The sequence below is a fragment of the Cyphomyrmex costatus genome, unplaced genomic scaffold, assembly GCF_001594065.2.
Source record: "Cyphomyrmex costatus isolate MS0001 unplaced genomic scaffold, Ccosl1.0 scaffold337, whole genome shotgun sequence".
NCBI lineage: Eukaryota > Metazoa > Arthropoda > Insecta > Hymenoptera > Formicidae > Cyphomyrmex > Cyphomyrmex costatus.
In genome coordinates, this window is record NW_017277525.1 from 154,632 (window position 1) to 168,358 (window position 13,727).

General features: G+C 33.1%; 1 protein-coding gene across 1 annotated transcript in view; it reads right to left on the minus strand.

Moving 5' to 3' along the window:
- Positions 1–13,727, minus strand: part of Sol1 (CUB domain-containing protein Sol1) — a 202,224-nt gene that overhangs the window by 143,410 nt on the left and 45,087 nt on the right. Inside the window, exon 3 of the mRNA XM_018542596.1 lies at positions 11,110–11,324. Within this exon, the coding sequence (XP_018398098.1) occupies positions 11,110–11,324 (215 nt within the window). The remainder of the gene's footprint in view (positions 1–11,109; positions 11,325–13,727) is intronic.

Sequence of the window (13,727 nt, forward strand, 5' to 3'; positions counted from 1 at the left end):
GTTTTTCAATTTTTTATTAATAATGCTTTCTAAGACTTATTAAACTTTTTAAGTCCATAGCTTTGTTGCAATTTAATAAATTATCGTCCTTTTAACTATATTTTACATATAAGATTAACAAATTAATAAATAAAAATTAAAAATTTATAATATAATAGATAATATATATTGTATTTTTCTAGCTATTTTTTATCATCATTTATTTTTATTGTAAGCGATATGTTTTTTATTCTTTATGTTTCGTAAAAATAAATTTAAATTCACATAAAATATATTAAAGATAACATCAAATTTATAATAACTAATTAATTTAATAAATCGAATAATAATTACTCACCGACCAAATATATATGTTATCCGGTTTTATATTTTATTAAAACATAAATTTTAGGTTATTGTTAAAATATCTATTTTATAGGATTCTCTCGGTTGAGATTATTTTCTTTCAAGATTAAATATAAAGTTTAATTCTTATGTAGTACATTATATATTCATTTAAAATTGCTAATTAAAAGTAAATGTAATGGCCTTAAAAAAGAATTCTGTGTAACATGACTCCTCGATTCCATGTATTTTAAATCCAACTTTTGCAATTTGCGTTTTTGCATTTTCTGTGGGAGAGCCGTACGTTTTTTTGCTATCCGATAATGTTTCCTCCGAGAATAGTTTAAGACTTTCATCCTAACGTCCCGACTAAGTTCAATTTCCAAACTTTGAAGTATCCCTCCGAACAATACCACGATACTCTCACTCTACTATAAATGATTCCTGATTCCTCTTTTATGCGAAATAAACTGGCCACTAAATTTAAATGGAACCCATTCCACTATCGACTCAATCGATCGCCAGTGATGGTAAGGCTGAGATTGTACTTTTTTCGGCGATAATCTTATTCCACAAAACTCGATTATCACGTATCTAAGAGAGTATTTTACATTCTTTAAATTAATAATGTGCAATAAACTTTCATGGATATAAACATTTTATTTTGGATAAAATAATCTTATATGACGCGCGATGAATAATTGTATAAATAAGTTTAAAAAAATAGACCTTTTCAATCGCGTCTGTGACAATATTTAATTATTATCCTATTTATATATAATTTAGAATTATATAACGAGACAATCAGCATGCTTCGATTAAGCATTACGTTGTTTCAGTTTTAATTCCTCAGTAGAATTGCTACGACGTCTTTATTAACGTGTTTCTCCACAATATTCTCGCTTTTGTGGAGTTTTTTTATTTTCATCTCCTCGCAAGATTCTTATCCTTTTCCGCCTTTTCTCGCAGCGCCTTTGTTTGCCATCTTCTTTGCATAATTCTTTTTTCTTTACTAAAATTTAATTTTCTTCTGCTGTGTGTCTTATTCGTCTGTGCTAACAATATTTCGCAATTGAAAAACATCTTCTTTCTCATTAATCAGCATTTGTATTCTAACTCGAACATTTTCTTTAATAGAGTTGTACTTTTCATTCAATGCATTCTGCAAATATGTTAAGATATTTTTTTTACTATTGAATAAATAACATGTCCTTATGAAGATACGTTGGGCTTTATTGTCCTAAGATCCGAGAGAATGGTAAGAGTTCATTAGAGACCGGTATATGTTTGTGATTCTGTCTGCACTGTGCCATAGTCACGCGGTATTTGCACACATATAATTATTCAGATTTGACGTAATGGAATTTGGAACTGGAACTGGAAATTACTTTGCGAGCGTACAACTTCGAGCGATATTTGCGCGTAAAATTCATAAAATTAGAATGCAAATTAAATCCTAAAAATCATTAACATAATATGAGTGTTAGGAATATTTACACCGGTTGGCTCCTATTTAATATCGTATTCATTCGAGCTTCAAGTGCACTGGTACTAAATTAAATAGCGAACGAGAAATGTGGTGCGCCAAAAATATAAATCAATAAAACACTGTCACTGATATAAATCAATAAAGCATTGTCATTCGGTATATAATGTACTTATCCAGGATGTAACACATATTGCACTTTAGTCCCGTTAACCATAAGTTACTCCTCGATATACGTATACAATTTTTCTGCGACGAGGACACGGCTTTCTAGAAAAGAGATTCTACCTTGGAACAAGTTTCGCCGAGTTCTTTTTGAAAGGGTGCCGAGTATAATAAATTTACCGGGCGAGTTATTTAGAGCGATCGATGTAGAAAGTGCCGACGTGCTAGTTCCCCACGACGCGGAAGATATGTCTTGCTGCTCTTTCGCTTATATATGCTTTGAAAAATGGAAGTCTTCGCAGCGATTGTCACCGTTTGCTCTGCAGGCCAAGTGTTTTCATTTTGACGTTAGCAGATTGTTTTCACATGCAAAATGCGTGCTGCTTCTTGCGACTGAATTCTACGTAAAATTCATTAATATACAACATAAATTAGTAAAATGTAATATAAGAACAAAGAGAGAATAAAACTACGCGAGCTATGAAAGATTCACGGCATTTTATGATTATGCAATTGTTAAAATATTTACAATATGCATACACGGAGCACATAGAAATTATGTATACGTAAAGTAACATTTTATGGATTAATATTTCACATGACTAACTAAATACAGAATTACTCGATATTTACTTACAAAACGGTAGATTGACAGAGATTGAAAAATAATAATTGAGTTTTCGTTTTAATTACAAAGTGGGGAAAATTAATAATGTATCTCCTTTATCAACAAATTGTTACACTGCATAATCCACGTTGTTACATGTAAAAATTGATTAATATATACATAGCACAAGTAAATAATTCTCGATGCTTTTGTTAGTAATCTATATAATAATATCAAAATATCGAATACAATAACGTAAATTTGCTTAATTATGAACGTTGTATTGTCGATTAAAGTATTTTAAACATTATAGACCACTCACCCTGTGATTAAATCATATGAATAGTGTTTATAAATTTTATAAATACATGTTTACGCGCTGTGATCGTTAATTACATTTCTGCATTATATGCTATCATTAGATTATACGCTATTCGGTTAATTAAGTAATTTGCACTTTGCACGGCGTCGGTTTGATCAGCGCCATACAGTGGTACAAAAGAGAGCAAGCATTAATTCGCTTACATAAGGTCGCATCTGCACGTAGAGTCGCTAGAAGCTGAAGATCTTCTAAAGCAGGAGGTCGTTACGTCAGAAACCGAGTGGGTCGCGCATTATCGTATAAAGTACGAGGAAGCCAATTGTGTTCACCCGGATTCCCTCTCTATAATTAAAACGCATTTCTATCGCAGCGAAACTCTCTCTCAAACCGTCTCTTTGTACTGTAGCAAAATCTTTAATAACCATTTTAATATTTCACTTCATTTAAGCGCTACGGTTCTCCGAGGCTTAACTAAAATAATTGTGTTTGCGGTGGATACACACTGTTTACATATCGTACTGAATTAACATGCATAGTTAATAAATCATTTCTGCAAATCCGTCCGCCGTGTTAACAAACGGATATGCGCTAACGACGCGTTTTGTGTTTTAGCGAGTTGTGACAGTACAGTCCGTCCGGCCAACCCATATTTCTCCTCCTGAGTTAAATGCAAACAAACCGTTTTTATTTTTCTACGGAGAAACAACTCTCCCTTTTCACTTGGCTGTGTCTACCGCGTGTTGCTTAATGGGATCGATTAATCGTACGACCTTGTTGCACGCACGTGTTTGCAATTAATGTAGTAAACACTACAAACAAAATTCGTAGCTTCTAGTGCGATCATTAACGATTCGTCGGACCGTTTTATTATCGAAGCGCTGTAACAGCACCTGTTTATATTCCTTCGAATATGTGCGTCCGACAAAGATAAACTTCGTTCAATATATATCATACTTTACACACTTTAAAATCTAATCACACTCTAACCCGTTTCGCGCTTGTTTATGCATGTTTAGAAGAATCATGCGTCAACACAATAAACGAGAGCGCAGTTTCGTTGCGACGGGAAGAAGCTATGCTTCTCTCTCTCTCTCTCTCGAGAGAGAGACGAATTCTCGGAGCCAATCTTTGCCGCGGATCGGAAATACGCTAGAGCCGCTTGTTCGCGCGAACAGAAATCCCACGATTCCACCAGCATGAACACGGCGGAAGAACGTAAGCTCCTCGGGATTCTTCTTGAATTTCGTGCTACAACACCGACTCGTAGATAGATTTTAATGGGCTTGGTACGCCGGACACGTAGTCACTTTGCGCCGGTGGTATCCGGGGCGGGCTAGAGCGCGTGTAACACATCCCCTGTATGCCCGTGGGTGTACCCACGTGTGATGTACAGGCGCACGTATACAAACACTTAGCCGCCACTTGGCCGAACATGCTGGTAGCGACCAACGAGCCCCATGATCAATCTATGGGCATCGCGGAGCACGAGCGGACGCATCGTAATTTCGTCATTTCGACATTTGGAGAAACGGAAAAAGCTTTTAGTTAAAATTACGCAAATAAAACATTATGAAGTAATTCCTTCTTTTTTTCTTCTTACGTCGAATATGAATCATACAATAAACGATAAAATGAAGTTGCGTCGATTATTCTTCCGAGTGCAGAACACAAATTGCTGCGGCAAACTACTCGCTTGAACACGCGCGAATGTATGAAGCCATGAATGTCGAGATGATTTACAATGTTCGGGGTCCTCTTGTGGAAATAGTGCGGCAAATCTTTCTACATTAGCTGTTTTCTTGCAGAATTAATCTTACAGTTCGATCTTTCTTCTTCACTTCGTCACCTCTGTGTGCTCTCTTTCCTCTTTCCCGAATTAATCTTATTACGTTATTTTCCGCAAGGACGATGTAGACACAAATTTTCAAGATTATTACTCAATTTGATATTAGGATTAAATTTTGACGAGTGGATTTTTATTTTAAATTTTGAGTGAAGGAAACAATCTTATATCTTCACATTTCAATTTACATGTTATCTTTTAAAAACAGGAAATTTCGACAGTTTTTTAATTAATTAATTTTTACAGAAAACTATTAATATTCTCAGTTTTATTAAATCTATTTCCAAGTTAGCCGTAGAGAGATATATAGTATGTATGCATGTGAGAGTTTGTTAATTAAATGCATAAAGTAAATATTTGTAAAGTTAATTATTTCGTATTTCTCATTGATATTTATCCAAAGTTTATCGCTATAATTACAGATTCGAATGTTTCCATCTGAAATTAATTTTGCGTTGTTCGACCGTTCACCGAACGACCTACTATCCATGGACAAACAACAGTCGAATAAACTTGAACGCAGCTGAGATTTTCGTTTTTCACAAACTAAACCCACCCGCTTGTGCGAAAGTGTCAATATTTGTTTACGTTGTTATGGCTGATCAAACTTGCACACGTTGCTGTTTCGTAATTTCCATCCGGGCGCGACGAAAATCCAAGCTGCTATTTCGCATCATAGTTATTCCCACGCGTATGCAATTGAATTTCGTAAATTAATTGCGTAATGACGCTTGCGATTCATTATCAATCTATCCGCCTCGGTGCAAATTAAGGCAATTGGAGCGATTGAGCCCAGTCGCGATGCATTTGTTTGCACTACTGCATATGGCTTGTGGATCCAGACAATGCAGCGGTTAAAACAGGATATACTGCTTCGTGTAATGTTCTCGTGTTTGAACTCTTCCACCATTTTGGTAGCCTACCATACACTTTGTAGATAACATCCGCACGAGCGTATTAGATAGATAATGCATTACCACCAAAGTTTGTTTTAAAATTATGCTTCAAATCGTGATGTTACATTTAATGAAAGGAAGCACGAGAAAACGATACTTCAATATAGTTTTAATGCAGTATATAATTCTATCGAGATATTTATAAACTTTTGACAAAATACATAAAATTTAGAGGTATAACATTATTCATTTAACAATTGTACAAATTATATTTTATTACTTAAATATTTCGGAGGATATATACCTACGCATTCAACTGTGTATGCAAAATTTAGAGAAATCCTACTGTCTAATAGAGAGAAAGTACAAAAGTAATAAAAGAACGTTAAAACAATTTATATGTACAAAATAATATACTCAAGAAATACTATTGTATTTACCTCCGGAAAGAATACTTCTATATATATATATATTTATATGTTAGACGTTTCTAAAATAACATTTATAATATCTCGTGATAAAATAAAGAAATTCTAAACATATAGGTATTCTAAACACATAATAGACGAAAGTATGTGTGTTTCATTTCCCGCAGGAGAAATGTATAGAAGTGAACCAAGTATAATACCTGATCAATATCCAAAGTATTCCCTTGCTAAAAGTATATTTGGTAATTTTTTTTAATCCCGAACAAAGCGTATATATTTTACTTTCGAATAAATCGTAGTAATATCGTATAGTAATAGTAAATTATTCTCTCAGGTTACATAAACCTTATTTTAATCTTTAACCAAAACATGAGGCATTTTACATAAGCTCTTTTCCTTTCCGTGGTTTCATTAACTTTCTTCATCGTCAGGAATATTCGTCCTTACAGTAAAACTCATAATGATACACGAAGTTGTTTACGAGGCCGTGAAATAGATAGACAACCCGAGTCAAAGTTTCGTACCATCAACCTGCTTTCCGTAAGGTAAGATTTACGTTAACTCTCGACAGTCTGAAAAACTTTACGAGTTTAAGTACTTTTCGTATCAGATGTCTCTAAGGTACGAGAAACCGGAAAATACGCATGGCAAAGTGGGACTGCATAAGAGAGATCGCATAGTGAATTTCTAGTCCAATGGGATTGGCGAAAATATTATCAAGGATTTTAAAATAATCAAATTATATCAACAAACTTACGAATACCGCAATATATATATATTCTCAGGGGATTTCAATAAGCTAATTGCCAGTAATTTTACTGATTATTATTTCATACTATTCCGTGATTGTTATATCAAAATAGTTTAATAATATCCAACATCATATTGCAGCACGTATACCAATAGTCATTTCTGACGTATTTTTGTCTTCTAAAAACAAATTCGTTGAAAAACATTTGGCTAGTACTTCACAATTTTGAGAAAAATAGCGTTAAAATGACGTTTTTTTTAAGGTTTTTTTTAGGGTTTTCATGACGGTTCAGTACCAAATTTTTTTCTAAATTTGATTAATGGCAAGCAAATTAAAAGTATCAATTTTTAGTTTTAAAATACACTTCGTTTCGATATGATTTTTTGTTTTCGAGATATATGTATATCAATTTAAAAATAGCTTTTTTCTCACGTAATACCTGTAGCTATATGTGTACACCTGTATCTCGAAAACGAAGACTCGTATCAAAATGAATCAAAATGCATTTTAAAACTAAAAATTGATACTTTTGCGTAAGTGAAATTTAGAAAAAAAATTGTTACCAGTGCTGCAATATCACAAAACCTCTCAAATTAATCATTTTTTGCCTGTTAGCGTCATTTTTCTCAAAATTGTGATGTGTTGATCCAATTTTGTCAATGAATTTATGTTCAATAGACAAAAATATATAAAAAATGGCTATTAACATAAAATTTAAATTTTTAAAGATGCTTAATAAATATAAACGTCAATAATAAGGAGCACAATGCAAAGTGTTTTTAGCAAGTCATATATTTAAAATTAAAACGTTAAAAATATAAAATAATAAACATTTTTTAGTCAAGTTTTGAGAGAGAGACCATCATTAGTAAATTAATTATAATATACTACACAAATATGTTACATTAGTTTTCATAAGTTTTATGCATTCTTGAAAATGTAATATGTAGTACAATTAACTTACTAATGTGATGGTCAAAACTTGACCAAAAAAAAAATGTTTACGATTTTATATTTTTAACGTTATAATTTTAAATAAGACTTTTGCTAAAAACATCTTGCGTTATGACTGTATGCTCCTTATTACTGATATTTATTAATATTTATATTGCAAAAAAAGGTTAAATTTTGTCTCAAACGATGTAATTAATACCAAAATAATTATCTTAATCTTAATTATCTTTAAACCAACTTTTTTTCTTATTCGATGCTCTTATCAAATTATACAAATTATACTTCATTTTCAATAAAAATTTTAACGAAGCAATCGAAATTCTGCATCATTAAATTTATCGATATTGCACAGTATCTCCCTTAAAGATATTCGAACGCAACAAATAACAAAATATGTTATTAGTTCGATTCTCTTTAATTGCTGGAAAATATAAAATGAATTCTGATATAACGGAATATCGAGTTAAAGCCGATACCTTGGTACGAGCCCGACGCTCCCCAAGTAATTAGCTTGGTGCCGCCGGTAAGAAAACTTGTGAAAAGTCTAGACTAAATTTCCTACTTTATAATCAATACCGCACAAATAGCCGAAGGACTTTTCGACTTACTCCATATTTCCTCTCTATCTAGATTGTTGCAATTATGGCACATTTTATCAGTAGCGATAAGCATTCGGACTTGCTAGAATTTTGACTGTAACTTTCTAGTTTCAGATGTCCCGAGGGGTATAATTATTCGTCTATTATAAGTTCGCGCACTGTGAATAGTTATTGGCATATCTCTATGTTCTGTAGTTGAAATTATTTCAAAATTTATTTTTGTCGATGTCGGATTGTATAAACAAGGATGTAACAATTCGTGTAAAATAACACGACACGTTATAGTATATAGAAACTTATTCATCAAACTCGCCGTGTTAAACTTCAGATAATTATCCAAGGAAAACGGGAATATCCTTGTTAATCTCTTAGAAGCGTGGAAAGATATTTTTAGCAACTAGCAAGGAGACGCCTTCGCAATTTTCTCATTAATTGGCGGATTTGGTCGAGATTGAGATTGTGGGCGAAGAAGCGTAATAAATGAATTAGCCTATAGCGCTATAACTACTACCTTATCAATTTTAACATGTTACAATATTTTAGCATTAAAAAAGTACTATTATTAAAGAAATGTATAGAAAAATACCAAATCTTATTGGATCGTGAGAGTTCAAACTTTAATTTAGAAATATAAAAATTGTAATATGTATAAAAATAACAAAATCATGAATAACAATAAAATTTCTACATTTTAAATTCCTTTCATTAAAAGCTTAAAAATAACGAATAAAAATATTCTAAAACATAAAAATAATTCATATAAAGTCTTTTAAAATTACTTCAAAATATAATTTTTTGACAAATATGATTCTACTAATTGTGAACCTTCAACAAATTATTGAAATGTTATCATCTATATATGGTATTATATGATTCAAAGTATTTTTTTAGCTGTATTACATAATATTGAAAATAAATAATCTCTCTTTTCAATTTTATTCTATTTTTTTACTTCTTTTTATTCCAATAAGCATTGTACCTATAACAAAGATTAATTTGAAAATCCAAAGTTTTGTAAATATACATAAATATGAGAATAGCATTTTTCAAATTTTTATACGGGTTAAATTACATATTATATTAGAAATTATACTGTGATTTAATTAATATATAATTGGTATGACCAGATACATAATTTACAAAATATTTTACATAATTTGTTAAAATAATTTTATTTTCGATTGCAACATAAATTAGGGGAAACGAAAAGTTGAGATTAATAAATAAAAATAAAATACTAAAAACACAGAGCGTGGAAAAATACAGAGAAAAGAGATATGCCTTTTGTCGATAGCATCATTTTTCCTGTTTATACGCCAACGACGTGTTCGTTGGATGATGGATCGAACAAAATGGATTCGTGACGTTTCCCGGGTATAGAGATGGCACAAATATATTTTTCTTATGATACATTAAGAGTTTTATATCCCGTATTTAATTGTAAACTTTGATAAAACACCAATAAATATATATGTATATACAATATATACATGTATATAATATATAATCCAGAATATTGATTAAATCCTACGTAACTGGAATTTATAAATTATATGGTATAAAAGACATTAAATAATAACCACCACAGCAGGTTGTCCATAAAAAATTGATTGTCATTTTGTTATCCTTTATATAATTTTTCACAAATCTTGTTTGTTACCGTTTACATCTAATAAGAATTAAAATGTTGTATGGAAATGCACAGAAATATGGAAATAGTGCAAAAAGATGATTTACGCAGTTAATCTCAAAAATAATGATCAGATTGGCATTAAAAACAGAATGCACGTATTTGATCGCATTTTAGACGAGAGATATTATATTTTTTTTTTTATTATTATAGGGAGTACAAAATTTCACGCGGAAAGTTGTAGAAACATAAAAAGAATCCCGCTGCATTCTGCGCAGAAAAAAAGATGCAGAAATGATTCCAAATTGTAGAGGGAACTCTCACCCACCATGAGAGAATTATGTCACTGTTATTCGCGGCATACGTAAGCCGACTGCATACACGTGAGCAAAATAAAAAGTTTGCGGGACAGCATGTTTAAAGCATGTGTCGGGCAGTTATATACGTGAAACGCTTACTAACGAACCGTCGCGTCGGCGTCGGTTTAAAATCTACAAAATTTCTAAACTGGTCATACAGCCTGAAAATTTTCGACTATAATTCCGTGTGTGTGTGTGTGTGTGTGTGTGTGTGTGCGTGTGCGTATGCGTATGTTAATTAAAATAATCTAGGAAAACAGACATTCATTACCACAGATCATTTGATAGCAATTTCCTGCTAATTTTGAAATAATTTTCCGATCGAGCTGCGGAATGATTTAGAAGTGAACTTGAAAGAGTTTCGTAAAACGAGATCTAAAATTTCTCGATAAACGCAGTAGCTCGAGGTTGAGTGAACTCTCTCAAGCCAAACGAATTTTCCAGACCGAGAAACGAAAAAGTTTCCGTTAAAATACCGTCACTCTTAATACAGTTTATTTTCTATCTTAAGCTTTCCAAGAATGTGCAACGGATTCGTTTCATCGGAATGTCAATTTTTTTATAAATGGCTGCACACAATTTTGTCAGCAATAATCTTTTAAATTAAAATTTTTACACAATCAATTGCATTTTATTATATTCTGCTTGTAACTATTTTACTTTAGTATCTTCACGAATGACTATAACATTTTTTGTTATTAATATTTAAAAAGTTATATAATCTTATATAAAAACTTCAACTCACGTCTATCGATGAAACGAAAAGTGCCGGAAAAGCCAGTAGAATTAGATGATGGATACTCAGTGTGAAACTCTAGAATGAGTGTCGATCTCGAGCTGTAAAGAACTTGCGGGATGTCACGCAGTTCTCCACAAAGCACACCAGACCAAGGGGTGTATTCGGAAATGCCCTTACTCTCCAGGTGTAAAAATAGTTTCAAGAAATCTCCTCTTGTACAGCTGAAATCAAATTTTAAACACAAAATGTTAGTATAGTATATACGTATATACAATGGCAAATAGAATGCCTGATTCTGAATTTTTAGTCATTTATATCAATTCACTGTAACAAGAAAAAAAGAGCATAAAATTAACAATACAAAATTTTGTGATATACACTAAATCAATAAATTTATTAATATATAATATTTAAGACCTCTCCATAATTCGTAATATGCCCAAAATAATTAATTGACTAATTATACTCAGTGTTGAAACAGGTGTTCGCAAGTCCTACTGTACACAGATTACCGCAGTTCATGTGCTTAGAGAACGTTTGTGATCCCGTGACTTAAAGCGAATGCAATGCTGAAATTAGCGCGGCTTATGGCAAAGCCGAGAAGTTCATGTTAGCGGCTTGCACTCGCAAAAACAATTTGCTATTCGTATTAAATCGGGAATTCAGAGTTAGAACCTCGATGAGACTGCTCGACCAGAGCTGCTTTCAATAATTCGCTCTTGTTTTATCGAAGACCCATGATTAATGTCGAAATTACTCTAATCCTTAAGGTTTCACGTACCGCGATGTATGGGATATTAAACCTATTACTCAACGCGAAACCATTATATCGAAATTATTTACAGGTGAACGATGAATTACACATTAATTACACCGCGCTACAAGTTCAGTTGAAATTTTCCGAGGTCTTAATGATCCTGTTACGCAACCTATTTATCACAGTCGCTTGGACAGCTCCTAATTAATCGGTGGCACTCCCTGCGCGATATTCCATCTGTTGTAAATGAGTCGCCACGATGCATATCTACCTGCGATAAAAAGAATTAATTTTGCGCTAACATTTCTTCCGACTGCCTCACGAACAATCTCCCTAGAGACTCGGGTCACAAAAAAATCTACGAATGGATAATTTATCAGTATGCAATTCGTCATCGTTAATAGTGGTCGTGGAAGATGTTCGTGACAAAGCTGAAGCGACATCGTGAACAAAATACGAAATCGTGGGTGACCGCGTATCGACCGCAAAGGTCGCGACCATACTGAATATTAATTTTGCACTTTAATTTCCCAAACGTATTTCCGTCGACGCTCAGATCTTACAAGTCCCATGTACGACCGTATAAGGTGGTCTGCGGCAGTCCACATTTATCGTTATTAACTGAAGTAGAGAAGAGATGCGACCTTTAGCACACCTTGCATCTACTATGTACATAGAGTAATGAGTTAGGGATAGAGTTGCGATGCAAAAGCGATATCATTTAACCTTAACTCTCGATGGATCTTAAATGGCTAAAGTCGCAGACGTCATTAGTCGAATAAAGATGATGTGATTAATGATCGAGATAGCGCGACAGTACATATAAAATATATCTTTTCCAAAAGTGCTTGGTTGATAATAAGCAACTTTTTAAACCATATAACGTAAATAAATAAGACTGGATCTTAGGTACTTTTTAAATAATTCTATGTAAATTTTTTTATATTTCCGGCTATAATTTCGACTACCAATCGTCGGGAATGGACTACCAAACGTCAGTAAGCCACCACCAAACGAATGCTTACAGCCATTATTGCATTTGCGTTCTTCAAAGCCGAGTTTTAGAAATGGGGGGGCTAACTTCACGCGCGTTCTTCTTTTTTTGACATTTCTCATTATATCTTTGACTACCAAACGTCCGGAATGGACTACCAAACACCACCAAACGACCACCAAACGAATGGTCATGGTCATTTTTAGATTTGCAATAGTGGGGGGGCCAACTTCACATAGCCCCTAAGATCTTATTTGTCGAGTAAAAAAGCACGAAAATTGAAATATTTACCAATTTCTAAGAATACAGTATATTACTAACAAGAGATATCTAAATTACAATAGATAAAGAATGGAACAATTTGAGATACAAGTAATTTAACTGAGGAAATAGAACAAAGAGAAAAAGAGGGAGCAAAATTCAAGAAAATAGGAACGAGAGGTGACATCAAAGATGACAACAGAATATATCAAGTTCGATGAATCAAGATTTACGCGAGCTTTTTTCCGCGACAGTACGCACAAGTATGTAATAATATGCTACGTCGCTTCACGCATTCCCGAAGTAGAAATACCAATGATTCGTTCCGGAATTTCGAAAAGAAAAAATTTAACCTACTTGTCAAACAGTGTACTAAGAAAAGCTGAAATCGTACGTAAAGATTCGTGACCCAAGATGAAAAGGTTGTTGCCACTTGAACGCTGGCATTGGCTTTGCACCGTTTTGCGTCGATTCTCGTGACTTTTCTGCACTAGCTGCACTCGGACTGCCTGACTGCTGGCGCTGCCGCGATTTATTACGTAGTTCGGGAAACGAGTTTTTCACTTTCCGTGCGATGTCCGGGTGATATTTTCTAAGGTTTAGGTGGGAGGA